This window comes from Colossoma macropomum, unplaced genomic scaffold (assembly GCF_904425465.1).
Source record: "Colossoma macropomum unplaced genomic scaffold, Colossoma_macropomum, whole genome shotgun sequence".
In the NCBI taxonomy this organism is placed as follows: domain Eukaryota; kingdom Metazoa; phylum Chordata; class Actinopteri; order Characiformes; family Serrasalmidae; genus Colossoma; species Colossoma macropomum.
Genome location: NW_023494786.1, coordinates 32,534,050 through 32,561,944, shown reverse-complemented (window position 1 = coordinate 32,561,944; position 27,895 = coordinate 32,534,050). Strand labels below are relative to the sequence as shown.

The window sequence follows — 27,895 nt, the reverse complement described above, 5'->3', positions numbered from 1 at the left end:
TGAAAGCTTTAGATGTAAATGTTAAAAAAAGATTGACAATGTGTGTGTTAACGTACATTTTGTCTTTTACATTGGAACCATTGGTTGTATATGAAATGATAACATATTGTTGCCATATGGCAACAAATGCGATAGTGGATCTGCAGTGGGTACATTTTAGATAGATTTTAGATAAAATAGGCCACTATTGCCATTTTCCATCTCTTTAAGTCTGTTTCTTGGTGTTGTTATAGTATTAACCCTTTACTGCGTGGTGTTGCCAAATGGCAACAAGTACTTTCCTACAGTTTGCCTGACTGCCATATAAAAGTTGACTGTTTTTTCTTTTTCCTTTGGGAGCGTGAAGGCTTTAAGTGTAAATCACAGTCTGTGGGAAGTTACATTTTGTCTTTCATAGCGACGCCACTGGTTGTGTATAAAATGATGATCTATAATTGTTGCCATTTGGCGAAAACGTGACAGTGGATCTGCAGTGGATACAGTGGGAGTAAATGAGTACACTGTTTACATTCTAAGCTGATTTCTTTTTAATCGTTTAAAAAACCTCTTTGCCACATGCTGTGCAGATACAGTCTGAATCAATACAGCTGTTAGCCAGAGCTTTAGGAGCCTAATAGCTATGAATGCTGACTGACTTCATTTCTCTCTCGGGGTGAAGAAGCTGTGCTGTGTTGGGGAGCGGAGGGCTGAATGTTTGCTCGGTCTGTCTGAATGACACCCGTTGTTATCAATAAACCGTCAGGGAAGCTCATTTTCAAGATAAGCAGCTCAGCTCCACAGAGTCCAGCATTAAGGACCACACTATTAGCTCTTCGTTTGCGCTGCGTGGCAAACCACTGTTTTTGTGCTGGTTTAGGTTTGTATTGTGTTCAGGAGAGCACATATCAATACAGTGTGGACAAACAAACCACATATGCGGTAATGGTCAAAGGTCTGGAGACACTAGGGTTGGGCGATATGGCAAAAACATTATATCATGATATTTAAAGACATTTTCACAATGCACAATACATATCAAGATATTTTAACACAAAGAATCAAAACTGCCATCAAAAACTCTGGGTACACTGACTTACTCAATATTTCACATACTGTACTGCAATCCAGTTAAACAGGACTAAATATATTATCTTTTTAACACAACGTACAGTTGCTCAGTGTTCTTTAAGTACAGATGATATCCACAGTGATATACATTTAAAAAAAACTATAGTTAAAACTATACTATGTAAGATTTTGGGGATTTGGAGACCTCTCTGGTGGAAGTGTGTAATTGCATGCAGGGTGTGGAAGAATATTTTGTAGCATGGGTTGTGCTTCGGACCCCTACTCTGAGCGGATACGTCTAACTATTGAAAGAGAATTCAAAGAGAACTCAGTCTAAACTTGGTGAAGGAGCGTCTTCAGAGGATGTTAATGAATTATGTACTATTGTCATCACATGTTTATCAGTATAATGTTGATTTTGAGATCATTTGAGGCCTAAACATCGAGCCGGACCTTCTTTTTGAGCCTGTGTGTGTGACGTTCATTTGTAAAGATGTACGACGTGGTGTGAAAAGCTCCCGACCCAACTCCTCTGACTTTTAAATGATTATCTCAGACTGTACAGGGCGGCTCGCAGCAGCGCACGCCCACCATATTGTAGTCTGTTTTTATTCTCCTGACTCAGTAATGACACTTCTTCCAGTTTGGACAAAAATATTATATAGAATAGCTTTAAAAGAAGCGCATTGTTTTTTGTTTTCCATGGTGATTCACATTTACAGGCCATATTCCAGCTGATTAATTAAGTATTTATTTATTAATTCACATGAATAATCAGCTAATAAAGTATTTGTTTTTTGCAGCGCTAGATTAAATTCATGGCCTTTAGATTTTTTCCAAAGTTAGAACTTTTACCTATTTGTTTCTTCAGTTTTGCAGTTATTCTTTCTGTTTAGTATGTTAGATTATTGCATAGCTAAGAAGGAAAATGTACACCTTTATTAAAATGTTTTGAACTGGTAGGTGTCCCCGAACCTTTGATGGAAGGTATACATTTACACAATATCCAGCAGAAACAGTAGCTTATCAAGCATAAAAATGTCACAATATGTTCCCATGCAGTAGTGTGCATCAAAAGATAAGGGGAATTCCACCAAATGTAAACAATTTCTGTACAACTCAGTGTGTGGGATGTAAACGGAGTGGTTTGGTGTGAAATGATTCAGATTTCTTTACAGCGGTGGTGATAAGAACATCTTGGATATCGTCAGTACTTAAAAACACTCCACAACTGCAGGTTTGATTACAGAGAGCCTCATTAGATTTGATTGGATGTAGTGCAGTTCAGTTTGTAAAATGTTGAATACAGGTGATTTCATTTATGGTCTTTGATGGTATTTTTAAAACATGCCTGTTCCAACTTATCAGATGTCAGAAAAAATAAATAGTGATGTATCGTAAAAAAACTTCCTGAAGTATCATGATATGACATTTTGCCGTATCGCCCACCTCTGCCTTGTATGTGATATTTAGTGGTCTATTTTTACTCACTAAAGTGCTGGGATACTGTGGCTGTTTGTGCACAGTAAGCCTCAGAGTCTTTTAACCATAAAGCAAAACGCAAAGCTGCACAAGTTGTGAAATAAAGACCGATTCCGAAAAAGTTGAGACAGTATGTGAAATACACATTAAAACAGAACACGGGTTTAAAAATCTACTTCGACCTGTATTTAAACAAACAGTACAAAGTGAAGATATTTACTGTTTTGTCTTACCAACCAATTTTTTTCTAAATTTATGCTCATTCTGAGATTGATGCCTGCAACACATTCTAAAAAAATGGAACAAGGCTTATTTATGACTAGAAACATTGTTAAAACATCTTAACCCCTTAAAATCCCAGGATTTTTACATACTAAGGCTTATTATACAGTAACTACAGGGACGTCAATGCAAACTAGCTGAGCTGCTCTTAGGTTATAGCAGTGTGTAATAAAACTGGCTGTTTAAGGGGTTAATCAGGTGATGCAGTCATACTTGGAAATAAAAGGAGTGTCCAGAAAAGGCCTTAATAAGCAAGGATAGCCACTTTGCCAAAAAATTTTGGCAGATTTGCAAAAAATCTAACAAGTTAAAAATGACATTCCTCTGTAACGCAGGGTTTGAAGTAGGTTGCAAGTGTGAAGTGACTCTGTTAAGGGCATTCCGATACTCATTGTTGTGGCAGGCAGGTAAAGATGCAGATCCATAATCAGGAAAAACAAAGAGTAGCAGGGGTCAAAACCAGGGAAAAGCAAACACAAGAAACAGGCTTAGAACTCAGGTATAGAACACAGGCAGCAACACAGAGACTTTGCAAACACATGCTGGAAACAAAGGGGTATATAAAGCCGTCTTAATGAGATCAACATAAGTTGCAGGTGTGTGGGAGAGGCGGAGAATGGGCGGAGCCTGGAAGAGTCCAAGTCATTCGCCTCATCTGGGAGTTATAATGATTTCAGGTGTTTCACCCTCTACAGTGCATAATATCAACAACAGATTTAGGGAATCCGGAGAAATCCCAGTGCATAAAGGGCAGGGCAGAAAACCACAACTGAAAGCCCATGACTTTCGACCCCTTAAACAGCAGTTTCTGGGTTGGGTATCACCGCATGGGCTGGGGAATACTTTGACAAATGGTTGTCAATAAACACTGTTTGTTGCTGCTTCCGCAGTTGTAAGTTAAGACTGTACGCTGCACATTGGAAGACATATAGCAACAACAGCCAGAAACGCCGCCGACTTCTCTGGGCTCAAGCTCATCCGAAATGGATTGATGCTCAGTGGAAGCATGTATTGTGGTCTGACGAGTCAAACTTTCAGATTGTTTATGGAAATAATAGACATTTTGTTCTCCAGGCCAAAGAAGAAAATGAACATCCAGATTGTTACCAGCGCATTACACTTTCAGAACTGGATCAGTTTGTGTCTTCAGTCCCCAAACGATTATTAAGTTCTGTTAAAGGTGATGTAACACAACAGTAAACATGCTCCTGTAACTATTGACTTTTTTGGAATGTGTTGCAGGTATCAAATTTAGGATGATTGTAAATTTATAAAAAAAAAAAACTGTGAAGCTCATAATATAAAACATCAAATATTGTGTTTGTGTCCCGCTTTCAATTTAATACAGCTCAAACAGAATTCACTAAATGCTGCTTTCTGTTTTTATTAGCATTTCACACACTGTCCCAACTTTTTTTGGAATCAAAACAGAGGTGGAAACGTTAAATGTCTTTTTTTTAATTTAATAAAACAAAACTTATGTGACAGAAAATGAAACAGTCGATGGAAATGTATCTTTAGACATCACTCAAAAACCCCTTTCTGGTACCTTTATTTGTATGAGAATAACTGGATGAACTATTTGCGTAGTGATGGAATATGGACAATAAAAACAACACACCAAGCTTTTCTTCCGAGATTATTTATTTAATGCTACTACTACTACTATTACTACTACTACTACTACTACTAATAATAATAATAATAATATATAATAAAAATAATAACAATAATAATGACAGCACCTTTCATACATTAAAAATGCAGCTCAAAGTGCTTCACAATACAGAATAAAAACAACGGAAGCAGAAAAGAAAAAAGATAATCAAAAATAAAATAAATAAATAAACAGCAGAAAGGGGTATGTTAACAATTAAAAAGCACAAGATAAAAGTCTACTTAAAAATTGATTAAAAAAAAATAAAAGTGCAACTAACAAGAAAACAAAAGTAACAGTAATATTCCAGTAAAAACACAGGAAACAATAGAAAAACTAGTTAAAAGATAATTTATTTATTTTTGAGCTCATGTTTCATTTAATGACATTATAATCAATTATCGATTCATAGACAATTGCTGCAGAAATGGTGCCCCATGAGGCATCAGAGCATTTTTACACCGTGAGAAACTGTTATTTTATACAATATGCAAATAACGTACGCCTAATTCTCCATTTCGCTAAAGATGAGTCGGCTTTGTTTGTCTTTCCTGTCCGTGTGCTCTCTCTCTTCTTGATACCTGAGACCTGCAGAGTTTTGCTTAAGCCCATTCAGCTCACTGTTTAGGTGATGGGCAGATGGAGGAGATAGAGGAGTAGAGTAGGAAGTGGTGACTATAAGCTCTGTAAGCTCCTGACTCATGTTTCTGCAGGTGATTGTAATCACCCATCGGGGCGGGGGGGGTCCTGTATTCACTAAATAGAGGACCATTATTGTCTGCGGTTTTCTTGAGGGGGTGGTTCGGGGTGTGGGGGGGACTTTGCCTGACAAACAATATGGATAATTTAGAAGATGGTCATCTAACACGCATCAGAAACACCTCGCGATATTCAAACACACTGCTATGCATAAATATTAGGCAGCTAAGAACAGTTTAAAACTATTTATCTGTGCTTTTTGCCAGTAAAAACTCAATATAATGTTTGAATGAACATAAGAATATTTTAAAGTTATGAATATGTGGGTTAGATGAAAACAGTTAGGAGAACTCAAGTTTGGTTCCTTGACTTTTTGCTGCACTCCAGCCAATCGCATGGATTTATTAAACTCCATTAGCAGCAGCTGATTTAATTTAGTGAGAACTGATTAGATAAACAAGGTACTGGATGTTAACTGTAAACACTGTATTTATGTGTATTTAGTCTAATTTGGTGCATTTTTTTGAATAAATATATGTTTACTGCTCAGATAAAAGGGGTTTACTTGTCACTTTTCAGATATTTAGGATTTTTCACAGTACTGGGTTACGAACTAAAAAGAAATAAGTAAATAAAAAGAGTCCAAAAATCAGAATGATTTTTTTTTTTTCATTTATCTGTATTTTGGTTGTGCTCTTGGAATGTATGGACTTTTTCTGTCAAGGTCTCCAATTTTAGATGAGCGTAGGTATTAGAACAGTTAAACAAAACAGCTTTTACTTAAATATTTTTTTTAATATTAAGTTTTAATGAGTGAACACATATTTCATATATAACAGTGCTCATCTGTATGCAATTTATATGGTTAAAGAACAGAAGAACAGTCAGTCTCAAAGAATGAACATCTCAGGTATTGAATTGTTTGTCTGTTCATTCTTTAATGATGTTGAAAAAATGAGTAAAGTAACTGTCTCTAGCGTTGACATCATGTTTGTTTTTTATTTATTTATTTATTTATTTTTTCCGGTCCATCTCCAGGGCGACCTGAGGGGTCACGTGGTTTCGGAGCTGGGCCTGGGCCATAATCTGGACCTGTCGGACACCATGGTCCAGCAGAAGCTGGACGAGATCCGAGAGCAGATAAAGCGGGAGATCAGAAAGGAGCTGAAGATAAAGGAGGGAGCGGAGAACCTGCGCAAAGTGACCACAGACAAGAAGAGGCTGGCGTCTGTGGACAACATGCTGAAGAAATCCAACAAGAAAGTGGAGGAGCTGCACCAAGAGCTTCAGGAGCTGAACGCTCACATCGTGGTCAAAGATCCAGAGGAGCTCCTCTTAGGTAAGGATTCAGAATCATTAAATAAGTAGAGCAGGTTTACTCTTACTGCCCAGCTGTCGTAATCCAGATGATAGAAACAGAATATATATATATATAATAAGTAATATAATCATATATAATAAACAGTGATCTCGGATTTATCTGGGGAAAAAAAAATAGTTTCCCAAAAGGAAGCACATCATGAATGAACACCCTGTAAAGTCAGACTAAGAGTTCAGGAACATTGAAATTTTCAAGGCAGCACAAACCTGTTTTCACCATGGTGGAGGAGTTTCCATATAGTTACACTACAACCTTTTCCTTGGTTACACTACACTCATTTCCATAGTTACACCCATTTCCACCATTATACTACACCCATTCCCATATAGTTACACTACACCCATTTCCATGGTTGCCCTACACCCGTTCCCATATAGTTACACTACACCCATTTCCATGGTTACACCCATTTCCACGATTACACTACATCCATTTCTATGGTTACATTACACCAATATACATGATTACACTACTTATTTCCACGGTTACACTACACTTATTTTCATGGGTACGCTACACCCATTCCTATGGTTATGCTACACCTTTCCATGGTTACACTACACTTATTTTAAGGGCTAGGCTACACCCATTTCCATGGCTACACTACACTTATTTTCTGTGGTTACACTACACTTTTTTCCCTGATTACACTATACACATTTCAGTGGTTACACTACACTCATTCCCATGGATTACGTGATTGTATTTCAGCGTTGTCTTCCACAGCCCACAGTGGGGTTAGTTTAATCTCATATAGTATTTCCACATTAATAAAGTACTTTGAGCTTTGTGTTTAGCAGAAAAACTACTTTTTGGATGCACTTTTTGGATCACTACTGTTTTTGCTGCCGCTGTATTGCCTTAATAAACTGAGGCACTAGTCGACAGCAGCCAACAGCGCCCACTAGTGGGTACATTAGTCCATATAATAAATAGACCAAAAAAACAGATGGAGAAAGCTTTTTAGTCATGGCCGAGAATCTTAAGTAGCTTCTTAATCTGTGACACAGAAGCACAACAGAGCTTACACAGCGGAAAAGCTGAAGTGCTGATTCAGAGAACAGAGTTACTCCGAGTTCTCCAGAGTTCAGTGCAGTAACGTTCTGTCATGTTGCCTGGAGCGATTGGAGGTTCTTTTGTTGCTCTGATTTCATAATTGACTGTTAAGCTGAATGGCTAATCGGGCGTCTGCCTAACTGCCACTTTTTGGCCACACCATAGATCTGCGCCGTTGCACCTACCGTCCTACTGTCTCACACGTTTAATTAGTGAATGTTTTACAATGGGTGTGTCTCAAAACCTAGTGAGCTCTCTAAGTAGCCGCTGTCTACATAGGCATCTGTCTAAGTAGGCAGCGTTCCAACCGTCATCTATCCTTACAAGGCAGATAAATGAGACGCTCTAGTTAGACAGCAGTTCCCGCCCACTGCACGAGACCGGCGTTTACTTACCTCAGCCCTCAGAATCACATTTAGCCAACATGGATCTGCTCTGACGGTTTATATAGCGATTTTAATTGTATTTGATCTGAATGAAACAGCAAAATAGACAATAGTTGTGGTCAAACGCGGAAAGTATAGGCTATTTGTGCACCTTTATGACTAGAAAACAGAAATACCCCAGAAAATCAGAATAACTCACGTTTGAAGATGACATCGCTGCTCGGTGAAGCATTTCTGCCCACCATCTTCAAACAAAAGTTGCGCCGCGCTGCATCGCGGGATTGCCTCAGCGGCTGAGGAAACATCCGATGCTCTCTCAATATTGGGCCAAAATGAGAGACCTCAGTAGGCAGCATATTTGAGATATCTAAGAATTGGGACAGCCTTCTTGTCGGGAGCGCGCACATTGTGACGTAAAATGCTGTCTGTATAGAGAGCTCACTAGGTTTTGAGACAGACCCTTAGTGTCACACCTGCAGTCTTTTTCATTCCTAAATCATTGCAGTGGTAGGCTATCGCTAAAATTGTAAATTAGAATTTTTTTTTGTTGTTGTTTAACAAGGAAATCATGCACTTTCACTTTGGCATTTTGTGTTCTGTCCATCATTTTAAACATAGAGACTTATTATTTTGTATTAGCTGTGGTTTGCAGTCACAGTAAAAACACACATTAGTTAAAGTTAATTCTGATTTTTGAGAATTACTCTGCATAATTCAGTGAGATGTAAGCAGTGATTCAGAGTGGTTTGGTGTAAAATGAGAGACTCAGATCTCTTTACAGTGGTGGTGATAGGAACTGGGGTCGTCATGACAACAACACAAATATAGACATTTTATTTACTATCCAAAACCACCAGTGAACCTACAGGTGTCTTCTGAGTTGTCAGTCATCAGGCAGTGAATTCATAACCATTTCATGTAGTAACTTTCTGTGAGGGAGCTTTTAACGGTGGATGTCTGGTTTCTGTCACCACCACTGTGAACAGTTCTGACTCAGTAAGTTTCTCTAGAACGGAGCGTTTCGGATTGAACTGCTTAACCTTTCACTTTTGCAGAAATTTTGAAAAAGTGGTGAAATTCCCCTGTGACCACATCATGGAAAGATTGAAGAGGTCACAGCTGGAAATATTCAGTTGCTTTCATTCACACATCAAGGTGTAGGACCTGTGTTTGGACCAGCTGCTCTGAGGCTGCAGCACAGCTGATATATTTTAGTGTTTTTATACCTTATAGCTATAATAAGAGATCATATTTATTGATATTTGTGGCGCCTTTCATCAGATAAGATCTCGAGATTGTGCTTCTCAAAAGAACTCAGGAGCTCTGTATTTTATTTTTTCCCCCTTATGACACTTATGTGGGGTTTTATGTACCAAAAACTGCCATAATTCATTTTTGCATGACCATTTTCTAACCTCTCTTTATCCTTTAGAATTAAACCGGCTGTTTTGTTCCTGGGCCTTTGAGACTGATATATGCAAATGAGCTCTGTTCTGACTGGCTGTGCCTCAGTCGAAAATCAGTCCGGGCTGAAACACTCCTTATAACTTCAGTATACACCGATCAGGCATAACATTATGACCACCTCCTTGTTTCTACGCTCATTGTCCATTTTATCAGCTCCACTTACTATATAGGAGCACTTTGTAGCTCTACAGTTACAGACTGTAGTCCATCTGTTTCTCTGCATACTTTGTTAGCCCCCTTTTACCCTGTTCTTCAGTGGTCAGGACCCCCATGGACCCTCACAGAGCAGGTACTATTTGGGTGGTGGATCATTCTCAGCACTGCAGTAACACTGACGTGGTGGTGGTGTATTAGTGTGTGTTGTGCTGGTCTGAGTGGATCATAATGTTATACCTGATCAGTGTAAATGGGTGGAGCTAAACTGGTCTAGGCTGTGTAAGGTGGAGAACTGTACGTGTGTTGGTTCTTATGACATCACAAAAACAAATAATTCAAAACATGCTGTTTTTAATTTCCATATATGGACTGGTCAGGTACTTTTTTTGTATCTCTGACTCTATTTTCATACTACTTCAAATTCCTTTATTTAAAAAAAGAGAGAGGAATTTGTTTTTGCATGATATGGGCCCGTTAATGGGACGGGAGGAACTGCGTCAGTGCAGTGTTTTCTGGTCTTGATTTAGGAGTGTTGTTGTTCAGGATGGAGCTGAGTGCGCTGAAGCCCAGAAGCGCTCTGTGGGGAGAGGAGTTTTGTTTGGTGACTCAGCAGGACAGGAATGTCCCGGAGTGTCACACCACTGACTGAGCTCTGTGCTGCTGTTGTCCTCACTGACCCGAGGTCATTAAGAGATTTCTACACTTAATGGCACTGTTTGTTTTAAAACGAGGAGTCGCTGAGGATCCTGGGCCTCCCGGCTTTCCACAAAAGTCCTGAATGTCTCGCCCCTCCCCCCACCACCACCGCGACCACCTATCAAGGAGAGAAAGTGCTCAGCCAGCTTAGAGACCCTCCCTCACAAATACCCACAAATATGTCAGTATGGAAAGAGAATGTGTTTCACACTGATTTCAGTTTCATGCTGACTTTAAACGTGAACTTGAGTTATTGTTACTATAATATATTAAAATATGCACTATAAGGCCAAAAGTATGTGGACACCCCTCCTAATTATTGAGTTCACGTGTTTTAGCCACACCCATTGTTTACAAGTGGATCAAATTAAGCACATAGTCTTGCAGACTCCGTAGACAAACACTGGCAGTAGAATGGGTCGCACTGAAGAGCTCAGTGACTTTAAACCTGACTCAGTCACAGGATGCCACCTGACTTAGTCACAGGATGCCACCTCTGCCCTGCTAGATCTGCCCCTGTCAACTGTAAGTGCTATTATTGTGAAATGGAAGCATCTAGGAGCAACAACAGCTCAGCCACGGAGTAATGGGCCGTGCAGTCTCACAGTGTGGGACCACAGAGTGCTGAAATGTCTAGCACAGGGGTCACAATCCAAATATTTTGTCCTTTCAACAAAAATCTAACCACCTTGGGAGCCACAACATTATGTCCATTTTACCATCTTGTCTGTAAATATGTCTGTGTTTGCTAATGTGCTAGTATAGATATATTACATAAACAAAAACGCAGACTTGCTTTGCTCTGCTTTAAGCTTTAGCCCAGCTATAGCTGCTTTTCTCGCATCTCCAGCAGGAAACTTTTCCTCAAAAGTAGAACAGTTACTTGTAAAATGTCTCAACATTCGAGTTTTACGAGGCTGAAGTTGCTTCTTGTTCCCCAGCTTCTTGTCTGAATTTTTCCATTCCACCTTAAATGCAACTGCTGCATCATTTAAGGTGAAACAGGGGAATTCGAACAAGAAGCTGGCGAATGAGAAGCGACTTCAGCTTCACAGCTTTTTAGTGTTTGTCAGTTTCTCGTTGCAGATTAAACGTATCAGGAAACCAGCTGGAGTGATTATAAACGCAAATAAGTCTATTTGTCTCCAAATTATCAATGTTTGCCTTAAATCTCTCTCTTTGCTGTTTCATTAGCTACTAGCTAGGCGAGACTGTTGTCTGTGTTGCTATGGTGACCAGCAGTCTGCGCTGATCTTCAGGGTTAAAGGGTGAATTAGCAGTTCTGCATTAACTCCAGAGTTTAAGACCATTTATTGTTAAACTGTGTTGAACGATCAGCAGAGCTTTATTTTACTGTAAAGGAGGATTATTTTATATTTACCTACAAATCTAATTCTGCTGTGGAGCCACAACAGGGCGGTAAAAAAGCTGTATGTTGCCGACCCCTGTAGTGCGTAAAAATAACCTATCCTTTGTTCCATCACTCACTACAGAGTTCCAAACTGCCTTTAGAAGCAACGTCAGCACAAGAACTGTGCATTGGAAGCTTCCTAAAATGGTTTTCCATGGATGAGCAGCTGCACACAAGCCTAAGATCACTATGCACAATGCCAAGTGTCGGCTGGAATAGTGTAAAGCGCCGCCACTGGACTCTGGAGCAGTGGAAACGTATTCTGTGGAGGGATGAATCATGTTTCTCTATCTGGCAGTCTGATGGGTGAATGCTATCTGCTGGAATGCACTTTTGACTGAATGGGCACAAATTCCCACAGACACACTCTCAAATCTTGTAGAAGCTTCCCAGAAGAGTGGAAGCTGTTAGAGCTGCAAAGGGGAACCAACTCCATATTAATGCCTATGGATTTAAAATGGGATGTCCAACAAGCTCATATAGGTGTGATGGTCAGGTGTCCACATACTTTTGGCCTTATAGTGTAATTGGCATAAAATATTAGTGCCACTTTTTATCCAGTTATGCACCAAAATGAAAATTTGTGTCTGAAATCGAAATTTAAAAAATTTGTTTGTTAAGAGTTCGATTTTGACAATTCATGATAGACTTATTTAATCTTTTGCTTTTGGGGGCCAACATTTTTTTCTCGTCTTGTCGACTGAAAAGTTTGGGGGGCAAAATTTTGTTGCAAACCTAACGATAATGTCTAGCTTGATCTTTGGGCTCATCTGTCGGTGCAGGTTGAAGCCCAGCTGCAGTGCTGTATGTCACTCTGATAGAATCAGGTAAGGCGAATCCTTCAGCAGACTTCGCTGGACAGACTCAGTAGAACTATGGATAAATCAATGAGCAGCAAACTAACAAAAGCAGCAGCTTTTTGGAGCTTCAGTTCCCTTCGAGATCCTCCACTGTAACTAGAACCCACAAGCTGTATGAACTAGAGTATATATATATATATACACACACACACACACACACACACACACACACACACACACTAAAGATAAAAACTTTAAACTCTGTCTTTCACAAAATTAACAATATAAGCATTATAAACAGAAAAGCAAAAAAACCTTAACACTATAAGAATGAGAAGGAGCATATATAACCACTGATTATATGTATGATACATATATACGTTCATTGTATGTGATAAATAAATACATCTGTCATATGCAGTTGTTTGCGAAAGTTTGAACACCCCTGGTCAAAAGACATGTTTTGTTGATATCTAATTGAAAAAACGTTAACACATATTAGTAGCACACCTAAATGTGGTATTTCTCCTCAAATTTTATTGCATAATTTTTACATTTTTGAATAAATAGAATGTGCCATTTATACAGGCCACAATTTATGTTTTTCTACCCCCTAATATGTCAAAATCAGCAAATAAACAGCAATTATGCAATAAAATGTGCAGAAGTGTGTATCTGTGGAGAAAAATTAACAAAAACATGGAATTTGACCAGGGGCGCCCAAAGTTTTGCATATTATAACAAAAACTGTAACAAAATGTACAGTTTTTAAAGTGGGAAACTTCTTTCTTTAGGGCCAAATTTGAGTAAATTAGTTGTAATCAACTACTCAGAATAATCTGACGAGTTTATTTGAATTATTTTAATACAGCCCCAAAAATTGGATCATTTATTAATTTGTATTTATTCTTCTTATATGATAATATAATATTGTTGTTTAGAGAAATATTAAGATATTAAGTGGGTTTGTTGTAAGTCATTGGTTATCCTTTTAATCTGTGATCTATTGTGCTGAAGTTGACTAAGTGCTGTACTGTTACTCTTCAGAGAAAATTTGTAGAATTAAAAGCAGATGTTGCACCGCAAAAAGTAATATCTGAACAAGTGAAAACTTCTTAAATGTAGTCAGTAAATCTAATATCTCTCATTATGAGACTGTTGTAAGAATATTATAAGATTATTCCACCTGTTTCTGTACATTTTTACCTGTTTTAAGTGATTTTATCTGGTGAAAGTGTCTTATTCCATTGGCAGATTAGTTTACTTGTTGTGAGAAATAATGAAGATAATTTTGCTCATTTCAAGAAATAATGATTAAAACAAGAAACATGATCTGCCAATGAAATAAGACACTTTTATAAGATTAAACTGCTTAAAAACAAGTAAAAAATTCTAGAAATAAGTTAAATAATCTCACAGTATTCTTACAGCAGTCTCAGAATGAGAAATAGTAGATATATTGACTATATTTAAGATGTTTAAACTCGCTCAGACATCATTTTTGCAGTGTAAGTGCCGAGCGCTGTAGTTTCTGTGGCTGCTGCAGTATCAGGAGGCGTCTTGGTGTTATCAGGAGGCGTCTAACAGGTTTGTTCTGTGTGTTTGTTTAATAGTTCAGCGTGTTGCGTGTGTCGTTCCAGTCTGGACATGAAACCGTGAGCTCATCTGCAGAGCTGCGGTTTTGCCGCCTTCTGCTTTAGAGCTTTAGTGCTTTTGTTTTTAACTTCTCAGGTAAATAAGCCTGATCTCCCCAGAGGGGGGAAAACACAGAGCTCTTAAAACTCCGACACCAGCTTTACTAAAACAAGATTCAGGTATTTGTAGACTGATGGATGCGGATTAGTGCCAAATTAAAGGAAAAACAAGTGTGAAGTGACTAAAGCTGCTTTTCCACCTCATTGCTACCAGCTTGACTTGACTCTGCTCGCCTCTTTTGGCTCTCCACTAGGCAAACCTGGTACCAGGTACTATTTTCAATAGACATACACTCTCAGCCCCAGTGGTAGAAGCAGCCCAACAGCACGGTAACAGTGACTGCCGCTGCTTAGCGATTTCATCACTTAATCCATTTTTTGTCCATAACACAGCTAGAGAAGTCAGTTTAATGTCCCTCCCTGTTGAAAAAAAATCATAGAACCCATTACAAGCATCTGCTGGTTCCTTAGGGGGGCAAATCCAGCCAAAAAAGAAATTCAAATTAAAACCATAACTTCTGCACTTCATGAAGAAAAGCCAAAGTGAAGCTTGGATTTTCTTTTCTCTATTAGCTTTTTCATTTTAGATTTGGCCATGAAAAACCCAGAATAACAACTAAAATGAAATGACAAACAGCTGTTTTACATTTATTTTTATTTTTGTCACAAATGGCTCGTGCTCATGTGAAAAATGAAATTGCAAATGTAGGCATTTCATTTCATTTTCAATTGTGGCAGGATTTTTGCGCAGATGTTTGGAAAAAGAAATGGCAAAAAGAGGTCTGCATTTTCATTTTATGGTTTTAATTTTAATTTCTTTTTGGCTGGATTCGCCTCCCATAGTTCCTGGTGGTTTTCAGTAGTCGGTAATGGTATTCTGTGTTTTCCTGATGGTTTGATATCACAGTGTAAAGGATTCTGATCGTTTAATCAGGAGTTCTGGGACTGATTCCGCATGTATTTGATCGTTTCCTAATGGCCTCTTGCATAACCATCAGGCCAACTCCCGTTAGGAAGCAAAGCCATCAGGCTTTATTTCTGACGGCTCTAATCGTCTTCAGCATGGCTTTCCTGAGTTTCAGTAGCCTGTTTGTTTTTTCTGCGAATAAACCCGACATTTGTGTCTCATCATCGTGGTAGGTTTTATTTTGGAAGTTTCCATATTTAATTACCTTGTTATCAGTCTGACAACGTTAATATACATTCAGTGTAGCTCTTGTTGCCCAGCAGTACGTGGTTCACTATTTTTCCTCATAAAACTGGCAAAAACACTGTCATGGCAGAGCGGCACTGACGTCACCAACAGGCTGGCGGTGCATGTCAGGCTGAGAGTGCATGTCTGCAGCCGGACCCTTATCACTTTTTTTGGTATCACCTCCAGTGAGGTTCCAAGCGAGTTTAGCCGATATGAAAAGGTGACGTGGAAAAAACTGCAGACTCCTGATTGGTCAGAGAGAATCGTCACTGTCACCCTAAATGCATATCGTTGCTGTCAGGACTAAACCTTGTATCTCCATTTTTTTTTTTGATAAACATTATTCTTGAATTTTTTTTTTCTTTTTTTTTTTGCTCGCACAGTCTTTCACAGAGTGGTGAACCCCTCCTCATCTTTACTTCTGAAAGACTCGGCCTCTCTGGGATGCTCTTTTATACCCAGTCATGTTACTGACCTTTTGCCAGTTAACCACCAGGTGCATTACACAACTTTAGCAGTCTTTTTTTGCCCCCGTCCCAACTTTTTTGCAATGTGTTGTTGGCATCAAATTCAAAATGGGTATATATTTTTCAGAAAACAAAAAAAATTCTCAGATTCAACATTTGATATGTTGTCTTTGTACTGTTTTGAATTGAATATAGGGTTTAAATGATTTTGCATTTTGTTTTTATTTACATTTTGCACAGCGTCCCAACTCTTCTGGAAATGAGGTTGTATGATTTCCATCATTTTCATGTTGATCTAGGTCAGCTGGGCCTGCTAAGCATCTTTAGCACTTTCTAAGCCCAATCATTTAAACCTTTTTTTCTTCCTACTGCGATATAGCGCCCTTTAGAAGTAGATAAACAGAGCTAGTTAGGCTAAAGTACAGCCTCCGCACGAGGGGGTTAGTTTAACATGCTGCTACAACCAAGACCCTCAAAGTAAACAATGAGAGAACTCTGTATCCCCTCATATACAATCAAAACAGTTCATTAATTTTTTGGAAACTATGGGCATGCACATATAATATATTTGAGTTTTATTGTGCTGATATTTGCTGTTTTAATTTGTGGTTAAAAATAAATTTGCCATGTTGTCACTAATCATATTTCTTTTGATGAATATATTTTCATATATCTTGTTGAAAATACTATAGATATGTATTGAATCAGTCTTGACTTGTTAATGATTGTCTACAAAGTAAGCTGTAACATTTGCACTAACGGGCTGAATTGTTCAGAAATTTTAGGTGCTTGGAACAAACCTTTTGCATTCATTTAAAGCATAAAATATTATTAATCTCGATCATACATACATACATACATACATCATCTAAACCGCTTATCCTTCTGGGTCGCGGTGGGGTGCTGGAGCCTATCCCAGCTGTCATTGGGCGGAAGGCAGGATACACCCTGGACAGGTCGCCAGTCCATCACAGGGCATAATCTCGATCAAATACTTCAGAATTATTTAGCAAAAACCAAAATGTGCCCCCTTTTCCTTATATTACGAGAAAATTTATGCAAGCAGCCGTGGAGACTTCAGCAACAAGCCTCTCCAACCCCTGTAGACCCACTAATGACCCAATGCAGTGTTTCTCAACCCTGGTCCTGGAGACCCACTGCCAAGCACCTTTTGGTGTTTTCCCTGCTCCCAGCACACCTGATCCGTCTAAGCTGATTAGCAGCCCCTAACTGAGTTGAAGCGGCTGAGCTAAAGCAAGGAAAACATTAGAACGTGCAGGACAGTGGGCCCCCAGGACCAGAGCTGAAAAACACTGAATTAATGATCCCTTCGTCATCCTCATCATTGCTTCATCTGCTGTTTTAATTTCCCCAGAATGCCCTCTGACGCCGGACACTCCCAGCAGCGAGGCTCGGACGTGCACCAGCAGTAGCCGACTGGCAGCGCTGAAGAAACAGATCGACATTGAGCTCAAAGTCAAACAGGGAGCAGAAAACATGATCCAGATGTACTCCAACGGCTCCTCGAAGGTAACACCCCCCCACTGTTAGCTACAGTCCTGCCTGAATTCACTGTTCACTGTCAGCGTTAAGGCCTCAGCATACTGCTTGTGGAGACGGTGTTCGGCTTCAGAAAACAGTATGACGTAATTGTGGAGAAAACAACTGTAGACGTTGCACGGAGGCAACATTCGCCGTGTCGCGCACATGGCAGCTATGACACTATGCGACAAAGCCTCTGATTGGTCAGTAAAAATAAGGCGTGCCATTAAACAGAGATGGACGACTTTGAAGAGCTTCGTTTTGCAAAAAGTGTGCTGAGCACTTTGGCAGAGACACCAGTATTTCACTGTTAAGCGTGTATTTGTTAAATAAACAGTGAACACCTCCTAAATCTAAGATGTTAAGTCTGTTGTTCGGTAGTACAAACTGGTAATAAGCACCAAAACACACAGGTTATCTTATATTTAGGTTTACAAGAGGACGAGGCTGTAGTTGGCTTCCTATTCGCCAGCTTCTTGTTTGAATTTCCCTGTTCCACATTAAATGGTGGCAGTGTTCTGGACTTGCACGTCGCCATAGTTGGAACTGTAATAGGATCGTTTTCCACTAGTAATTTATCGTAAAATGTCATAGCGTCACCTGCATTAGTGGAGCATCTGTGACAGGCAACACGAAACCACAAGAAGTATGCAAGCTTGTAAGCTCGCGAAGGCGCTTTCGGCTTCGCGCAACCCTCGAGAATTTCATTTTGCAAGAAGTTTGCCGAACGCTTTAGGCTGATCGTCTCACAGAGGTGAGCGATACAGCAAGAATATCACAATGCTTTTGTGTACTTTCACAATAGATGACATGCATCACACAAAACGCCCTGAAGAAACACTGAGAGGAACCACGACTCAAAAGGGAACCCATCCTCCTCTGATCCGCACTGGATAGCAGAACAACACGCAACAAGAGCAGTTTGACCAGAGGATACGATTTTACAGTTAACATAAGATATTGAATATAGAGCAGGGATCAGCAGCATGCGGCTCTTTTACTGCCCTGTTGCGGCTCCACTGCTTGGTTAGATTTTTAGCTAAAAATAAAGCAGTAAAATAAAGCTCTGCTGATCGTTCAACACAGTTTTAACACTAAATGGTCTTAAACTATGGAGTTAATGTAGAACTGCTAATTCACCCATTAACCCTGAAGATCAGTGCGCCGACTGCTGGTCACCATAGCAATGCAGGCAACGGTCTCGCCAGCTAGTAGATAACGAAAAGACAAAGAGAGAGATTTAAGATGAATCTGAAGACGAATTGACTTATTTGTGTTTATAATCACTCCAGCTGGTTTCCTGATACGTTTAATCTGCAGTGAGAAACTGTCAAACACTAAAATCATGAGGCTGAAGTCTGCTTCTTGTTAGAATTTTCCCATTCAACGATTTAAGGTGGAACGGGAATATTCGAACAAGAAGCTGGCGAATGAGAAGCGACTTCAGCCTCGTAAAAAACTGAATGTCGAGACATTTTACAAGAAACTGTTCCAATTCTGTGAGAAAGTTTCCTGCTGGAGATGTGAGAAAAGCAGCTATAGCTGAGCTAAAGCTTAAAGCAGAGCAAAGTGAGTCTGTGTTTTTGTTTATACTATGTTTTTTTAGCCTATATTAGTACATCAGCACATACTGAGTCATATTTACAGTCAAGATGGTAAAACATTACTTCAATAAAATGGACATTAAATGTTGTGGCCCCAAAGGTGGTTTGATGTTTGTTGAAAGGACAAAATGGCTCTTCTTAACATTTGGGTTGCGACCCCTGATATAGAGGAAAAAGAAGCCGGGCGGTCGTTGGACAGAATAACTAGATTAACCAATGATAACCGATGACTGCCGTTAGAGGCCTGTAAGAGTAATAATGAGAAACAGATCAATGAAAATCAGTCACTGTTACCAGTGAAAACCAGTGAGTACTGTTTGGAGTGTATTGCAGTGAAAATGAGAGTTAAAGTCATGAACCGCAGTGACGACCGTGTCATCGGGAGAGCGAGTGGCATGCAGGCGGTCTGTACAGCAGAGTTGAGTTTTTCTGAAGTTGGAACAAAGAAACAGCCAGCAGTGCCACGTTTAAAAACGCTGTACTGCACTGAATCCAGTTCAACAGGACTAATGATGCTCTCTTTCAGTGAAACGTGCAGCACCTTTGATACTCTCAGAAAAGCTTATTGTGATGTAATTCCAACTAGCCATGAAATGCTGGCTCAGTTCCTGGAAGCTGAGCGTGCCACAACTAGTCCATTGCTGAGAGTCCCTGTTGGCTCAGACTCTTTTTGAATGAGTGCACAGAATCGGGCCAAATACCCTGGCCCGAGTCTGGATACACAGTCTGTACAGAGACTGTCACTGGGCCAGAACCGGCCCGAAATCACTGTGATTTCATTTTTTGTTCCCTTTATTACTTTATATTCTCAAATATGAGAAATATGAGATTCTTTGAGTGTTCATAGTTCTATGTAGAAACATATTCTTTACTAAGGAACCCTTGACGAACCATCTTTTTGAAGAGTGTAGTGTTATGATGTCAAGCTTGTAGTAATAGAAGACACCTTTGTGGTGCTATGTAGAACCATATACAGCACCTTCTGCATCACTATGAAGAACCATTTTACCATGCAAAGAACCATTTAAGCATGAAATGGTTCTATATGGAACTCATGGTTAAAAATAGAACCATTGCCTTTGCAGAAGAACCATCGTGTGTAGCGTAGTTAGCTAATCAGTTATCTGTTTAAGCACAAACTTCACTAAGTTAATTTACTTAGTTAACTTTCTAAATCAGGGGTCGCAACCCAAATATTAAGAAGTTCCATTTTGTCCTTTCAACAAAAATCAAACCACCTTGAGAGCCACAACATTTTATGTCCATTTTACCATCTTGGCTGTAAATATGTCTCAATATGAGCTGATGTTCTAGTGTAGGCTTTTCTCTGCCTTAAGCTTTAGTTCAGCTATAGCTGCTTTTCTCGCATCTCTGGCAGGAAACTTTTCCTTAGAAGTGGAAAAGTTCCTTGTAAAATGTCTCTCAATGTTGAATTTTATGAGGCTGAGGTTAGTTTCTCATTCACCAGATTCTTGTTCAGATTTTCCTGAATGTAACTGCTGCACCATTTAAGGTGGAATGGGAAAAATCAAACAAGAAGCTGGCAAATGAGAAACTGACTTCAGCGTCACCACTTTTAGTGTTTGACAGTTTCTCTTTCTTTCTTCAGGAAACCAGCTGGAGTGATCTTAAATCTTTCTCTTTGCCTTTTTGTTAGCTGCTAGCTAGGCGAGTTTGTTGTCTGCTCACCAACCTTCAGGGTTAAAGGGTGAATTAGCAATTGTAAATTAACTTCAGCGTTTAAGAGCATTATTGTTAAAACTGAGTTAGAACGCTTCACTGCAAAGGAGGATGATTTTATCTTTTCCTACAAATCTTATTCTGCTGTGGAGCCGCAACAGGGCAGTAAAATGTCGCTGACCCCCCTGGGCTAACTGGTGCTGATGTGCATATACACTTTGACAAGCAAAGAACTAGTTTGTTTAAAGCTGTTGTAATCGACTATAGAAGGTCCAGAGTCTTCATGCTTCCAGCTAGGTGTAAAACTTACACCTGGTCTTCAGCTTAAGTTCAGCTGGCGCAGCTTAAAGTTATGCACAGTTAACTAATACACACATTAGTAAAGGTGTGCAAGTTACAACCGACTTAAGCCCTGTTGGTGCTTTCGGCTGTTGGTCTATAAGATGTGGGCTCAGTTCCCACCACCAGGAGAAACAGTGCAGCAAGCTGATGCTGTGTTAACACGATAAAAATAGCACCTCTGTCTTTTTGTGTGATGTAGTTGTGTAAACTTGCTGATCTGCTGAAAATTTGTGGTTATTTCAGGTCAACTTTATCAGTCTCTTCTATTTCTTCAACCCTCTGAGGTCCATGAACTCATCCACTCATCAAATTCAAGGTTTCTATATCTGTGATGATCCAGCGCAGAAATACAGTTCGAACACTTCCTGAATCTGTAGAGTCGCCCTTTCCATCCCATCTTATCTCGAGATCATACGAGACTCACGCCCGGAGTTATGAGCCTATGAAGAGGGGCTGAGATACACGTCATCTGCCTCTCACCTTGTGGAGCTGGTGGATTTGTGTGTCTGCCTACATTTTGTATGAAACTGACCACTCAGGAAATACTAAGCACTGACCATCACACCGGAAACCCTTCATTCTTCATTCAGTCCACATCGGAGACTCATGTGAAACGGCGTGCAGAGAGTTTACAGCTGCTGAAGCTGCTGCAGCGGTCTTGGAAAGTAGTGATGAAGATAACGGAGCATTTAGATTTGAAACATATGAGGATCATGTTATATGAAGAGCCTTTAAAGGGGATTTTAGGGAGATACACACAAATCAAGGAAACGCCCTCAGATCCCAGAGGGTTAAGGTGGAAAAAAGGCACAAGGATGCAAGAACTTAGCGCCTTGGCCCATGCTGAGCTTACATTTTGCAATATTTTCATTGCAATTGGTGAATTGTTTTCAGGCGGGCCCGTTTTCAAGCACCCTTTAGCTGCACTCCAGCTTTAGACTGAGGAGTTCAGTCTGAATGGCCTTGACCGCGACCTCGTCCCTCAGACTGCTGCTCACACGCACACAGGCCGCTTACTCGGCTGCCCAGGGCTCTGTGTGTGTGGGAAGTCGACGGGAGTCTGATGTCAGTCAGGAAATTACGGCCTTTCCTCCTGAGGAATTCAGGAGGAGTTGTGTTTACTCATCAGGGCCTGTTCACACTGAGGTGTTTCAGTTTCACTCTGGGCCTCCCCAGAAAAATCTGTCGTCATCTGGATAATTATAAACGTGACGAATAGTTTTGGGTAGTTTCTTAAATCTGAATGACGGAGCCACATTCGGAGCTGCTGTAAAACACTCAGTATAAACCCATACGAGTGAACACATTGACTGAATTCTCTGTTAATGCAGCAAGTTGTTAAAAACATTGTGCTTTTTATTTAAAAACCTTTTACTGTTATGTTGCTTGGCAGCCGTAGCCTACTGTTTATGCTGCATTGCATGGGGGGAGCATTTTTTATTGTGATTATTATTAGTGATGAATAATTTATTGAGCATTTGTTTATTTTGTCCAGTGGTGAACCATGACTAGGCCTTCAGTTCAGCCGATAAATGTCAAAACATGGTCAAATATTAGGGAAAAAAGCACCTCTAAGATAATGTTTATTTTTTTCTAGCACCTCTAAGGGATTTCTAGTTGAATGTTGGCGCTAAGCTAATGAAGATTGCTTTGCCGAGCTAGATTAAACACAGATGTGAAGCTTGTTAAAGGCATTCCATCTGTTATATCTGAAGCTTGTAACAGGCCTTAACGTATATTTGAGCTTGTATGTATCAGTTTTACAGTGACCCTTACCCTGCGTTCACACCGGAGCGGCCGGAGGTCATTTATTTTCAATGAGAGCTGGAGATTTCCGGCGACAGGAAGCAGTGAGAACGTTGGCGACGTGACACAGTTAAGCCAGGGAGAGGAGAAATACCGCTCCGTATTGTCTTCCAGGTTTCTCAAACGCTAGAGGGCGCTCCCGAGAGAGTCCAAAATGAATGGGTTAATATTGTGCATTTGAGCAAAATCATAGTTTATAAATGCTGAAACATAAAGTAAAAGAATTCATTCATTCCCTGAACACAGAAAAGAGTAAAACTTTCAACACTGCCGTTATATTTTTAAGAGCTTTTAAACTCGAGTTATAGGAGTTTAAAACGGCGCCTCATGTACGTTCATAACGTCTGTGAGTGCGAACAGCCAATGAGCTGCTCCGCTCGCCAACCAATCAGCACTCAGTAGCAGTAACCTGTTTTTGTAAAAACCTGTTTGCTGTAGAAAAAAGGAAACATACAGGTGAGTTTTCTTTGCTTTTTTAGTGAAATCCATCCTTCTACTGTCTAAAATTAAAGGACAGTTCTGGTTCAGTGATTAGAAACTATTTTAACTCTTGCTTTTAGTCGTTGAGCTTCATTTACTCCCATTCATTGAGGACTCGCTCACGGGCGCCCTCTGCTGTTTTGCAGTCCTGTTTTTGATGTAACTGGGGAAATAGGAAGCGGCCAGGCTCCTCCTAAACCAGCTTTGGTTGAGCGAAGTTGACGTTTATGCGAATAAGGATTTTGCATAAATCGTGGCGATTACCAATAGGAATTGAGCATTCAGCAGCATAGTATGCGCTTTATCTCCACCACTGTGAACCTGTACGCTCTGTTCTTGGTTCCTAGATAATTGTTCCTACAGATGGGATAATGTCGGCGGTGCTTTCGCCGCAAACAGACATTAAAAAATAAAAAAGCACACAAGCGATTTCTCACCAGGACTTTTAATTTTAGCAGGAACGCATCTGATTTATGCTTGGCGTCAGTGAAACCATGGCAACCAACAGTCAATTGGAATTCAGAAATGCCCACAGGCAGTGAGCGATCAGCGCTTTGGGTGACGAGGTGAAAAGTTGCTGCCGCAGCGTAACAGTGAACAGTTCTGGCATAGAGCTGCCGCCACTGTTTGCCATTCCTAACAACTGACCTACAAATCGTATTGACAGTCAGTGATGTTTCTAGAACTTTGGAAGGACTAGAATATCGTTCGTTTCTCTCAGAATCGGTCTCACTGTAAATCCGTAAGGGTCTTCAGTTCAGCTCCTGAAGTCCTAACCAGTGGGAGAGCTCGCTTTGACTGAATCCCAGATACCACAGAGAAAACAGTCCCAAATGGATCATTTTGCACTGGACTTTTCAAGAATTTAACCCTTTTGTTTACAACCAAAACCAAACAATGAAATAAGAGTATTTCTACTCTGCTGTTTACATACAGCAAGTATGACGATTATATAAAAATGAACTAAAAATTAGACTTTTTTATTATTTCACAGACATGATGAGGCATTCTTTGTAGGCCAAGAGGTCTTGGGGATTCCTGTCTAATTTTAGCGTATTGTAGTTTGTTGATGCTTTGTAAAGGCAGTAAGCCACTAGAGGGCGTGCATTACAGTGATTTTATCACAGTTAAGTGGGTTTTGTTGTTTCATTTCACGTTGTTGTTGTTGATTGACTCTAGTGACTTTCACGCTGAAGCCTGTGGTTTTGAGGTTCATCTGTATCACTGTGTGTTTGTTTGCGTGTTCAGGATCGTAAGCTGTTGGCTACGGCGCAGCAGATGCTGCAGGACAGTAAGATGAAGATCGAGTTTATCAGGATGCAGATCCTGAAGGCCAGCCAGAGCCACGAGCTGAGCTTCGACAACAACGACGTCATCGGTAACTTCACAAAACACTCAGCTGCATCATTAGTGTGTTATTATGTTTATCAGAAACATCTACCTTTTACCTACACATCATTGGCCATTTTATCAGAAACACCAGCTATTAGGTGCACTTTGTAGGTGTACAGTTACAGACTGGAGCCCCTCTGTTTATCATTGGAAAGGGACCACCAAAGCGCAGTGTTATTGGGATTTTTAAACACTGTGTGCCCTTCCTGGCCAGTATATCAGAAACTCTTCCCTTGGTGGTGTTCAGTTAAGAGACTGTAGCTCATCTGATGATATACAGTTTGTGTAGCCATCATCAGTTTCTGACCACAGAGCTACTCTTGTCTGGACATTTTTGGATGGTGGACCACCTACACTGTAAAAATGAAAGGATTCTTGAGGCTCCCTTTGGGGTTCCTCAGCTTGTCACACTGACGGAACCCACCAAAAAGGGTTCTCCTATTGTTACAAACTTGTATCATAACAATAGCAGAACCCTTTTTGGTTCTATATAGAACCCTTTTCTATATAGAACCATATACAGCACATTCTCTAAAGGGTTCTTTGCATGGTGAAATGGTTCTTCCAGATGATAGAGGATGTGCTGTAGTCAGAAAAGGGCTCTATATAGCACCAGAAATGGTTCTGCTATTGTTGTGATACAAGCTTGTAGCAATAGAAGAAGAACCCTTTTTGGTGAGACATAGAAGCATTCTCAAAAATGTTCTATATAGAACCATCCACATCACATTCTCCATCAAGCTGAAGAACCATTTCACTATGCAAAGAACCCTTTAAATCATGCAGATGGTTCTTTGTGTGTTCATGGTTCTGTATAGAACCATTTTCTTGACTGAAGAACCATCTTTTTTAAGAGTGTAGGACACTATTGTGAATCAGGTCAGATCTCAGGCATATGACACAGATTTCAGTGTCCACTGATGGATGGGGTGGAGAGAGTGTGAATAAACAGGGCCACGATTCCTGTATAATTGGCCCAATATAGACGTTCTTCTGTGGACAGGCTGCACTTTCACCTCATAATTATTGTCATATTTCATATTTAATGTGCTGGAGTGCAAAGCCTAAATAACACAAGCAGTTCAACTCACCAGTTACCCTCAGACGGCACTGTAAACACGTGAGGTATTACTCAGCCACTGTAACTGAAAGGTAGCTCCTTCTTAGCTTAATTAGCTGTAATGATGTGTGATTGTGTGCATGTTTTGTTCCAGCTAAGCCCATCATCAGCCCGCTGGACCTGCGGGTGGAGGAGCTGTGTCATCACGCTCGCATCGAGCACGCCGTGGCTGAGGGAGCCAAGAACGTCATGAAGCTGCTGGGCTCCGGCAAACTGGCCGAGAAGAAAACTCACTCTGAGGCACGGTCACTAATACCCACACACACATGCAGTACTGGACCCTGATAGACATTAGAGTTATAAAGGGCATTGATGCTTTAATCTGAGGGAGGAGATTCAACTGTGTTGGTTTGGAAATGTTAGAATCAGTTCTAATAAACAAATAATAATCAATGCAGCTGTAAACCGATCAGGCATAACATTATGACCACCTCCTTGTTTCTACACTCATTGTCCATTTTATCAGCTCCACTTACTATATAGGTGCACTTTGTAGTTCTACAGTTACAGACTGTAGTCCATCTGTTTCTCTGATACTTTGTTAGCCCCCTTTTACCCTGTTCTTCAGTGGTCAGGACCCCCATGGACCCTCACAGAGCAGGTACTATTTGGGTGGTGGATCATTCTCAGCACTGCAGTAACACTGACGTGGTGGTGTTGTGTTAGTGTGTGTTGTGCTGGTACGAGTGGATCAGACACGGCAGTGCTGCTGGAGTTTTTAAACACTGTGTCCACTCACTGTCCACTCTATTAGACACTCCAACCTTGTCAGTCCACCTTGTAGATGTAAAGTCAGAGACGATAGCTCATCTGCTGCTGCACAGTTTGTGTTGGTCATCCTCTAGTCCTTCATCAGTGGTCACAGGATGCTGCCCACAGTCCAGCAGTGACACTGAGGTGTTTAAAAACTCCAGCAGCACTGCTGTGTCTGATCCATGGGGGTCCTGACCACTGAAGAACAGGGTAAAAGGGGGCTAACAAAGTATCAGAGAAACAGATGGACTACAGTCTGTAACTGTAGAACTACAAAGTGCACTATATAGTAAGTGGAGCTGATAAAATGGACAATGAGCGTAGAAACAAGGAGGTGGTCAAATTTGAATCATCGCTTCTAAACATATCAAATTTTGGTAATCGTTCTAATGTGATTTTATTAAAGGCCCAGCCCAAGCAGACAGTTTACAACCTTTCACAATGATGCGGGGGTCAGCGGTTTTCTTTATTGATCTGCAACTGCCTGAGCCTCTGTAAATGAATGCATTTTAAAATGATTTATTTTACATTTAAATGTCTGGATTGTTTCTTTCAAGTATTTTGTAATTACACTGGACAAGCAATAATGATGCCCGGAATGAAAGTTGTAGGCTGAAACTGAAATTTGGGACGTACTAGACTCAAAACTGAAACTAAAAGAAGTTATTTATTGATTTTTTTTTAATTAGCTTTTTTATTTTATTTAAATAAAAAACAATGTAATGAAGAAAATCACTTTTATTGTTGATGAAGTCAGTCCTTAGAAAAACTGAGCTGAGAATAAAAACAAAAAAAGTTCAAGTAAACTTATTAAAATTACTACACTATGCAGCACGAAATCCAACATCCTCGAACAGCAGAGAAGAGCTCTGCGTATCCTAATCTTTTATTTCTACCCAAAATTTTCAGCTTTTTTCCTTTTTCTAAAACCCTTTTTTTTAAACGAATGTCATTACATGTTTGTGTTTTTCTTTGCCCTCTCTTAATGCATCAACCCTCTTTGTGGTATCAGCTGGTTAGATTGCTGTTTTGCTGTGATTGTGTGATTCAGGCCCAGGCTCGGTTTAATGAGTCCAGTCAGAAGTTGGACCTGTTGAAGTATTCTCTGGAGCAGCGGCTTAGCGAGCTCCCTAAACACCACCCAAAGCGCAGCATCATCATGGAGGAATTATCTCTGATGTCTTCTCCGCCTCTCAGCCCCCGCAACAGCCTCATATCAACACAGAACCAGTACAGTACAGTGGCTAAACCCGCCGCACTCACAGGTACAAACTCATACCCTCTCAGAATCAGTACAGTA

At 40.1% G+C, this 27,895-nt stretch overlaps 1 protein-coding gene across 2 annotated transcripts in view; it reads left to right on the top strand.

The window, feature by feature from the left end:
• Positions 1–27,895, top strand: part of pkn2 (protein kinase N2) — a 54,286-nt gene that overhangs the window by 3,310 nt on the left and 23,081 nt on the right. For both annotated transcript variants that reach the window (XR_005007014.1, XM_036565376.1), the window contains exons 2-6: positions 6,206–6,506; positions 17,252–17,406; positions 24,579–24,708; positions 25,937–26,082; positions 27,647–27,860. Coding sequence is in view for 1 of the 2 variants with exons in the window: in XM_036565376.1 (XP_036421269.1) it covers positions 6,206–6,506; positions 17,252–17,406; positions 24,579–24,708; positions 25,937–26,082; positions 27,647–27,860 (946 nt within the window). In the remaining variant the exon portion in view is untranslated. The remainder of the gene's footprint in view (positions 1–6,205; positions 6,507–17,251; positions 17,407–24,578; positions 24,709–25,936; positions 26,083–27,646; positions 27,861–27,895) is intronic.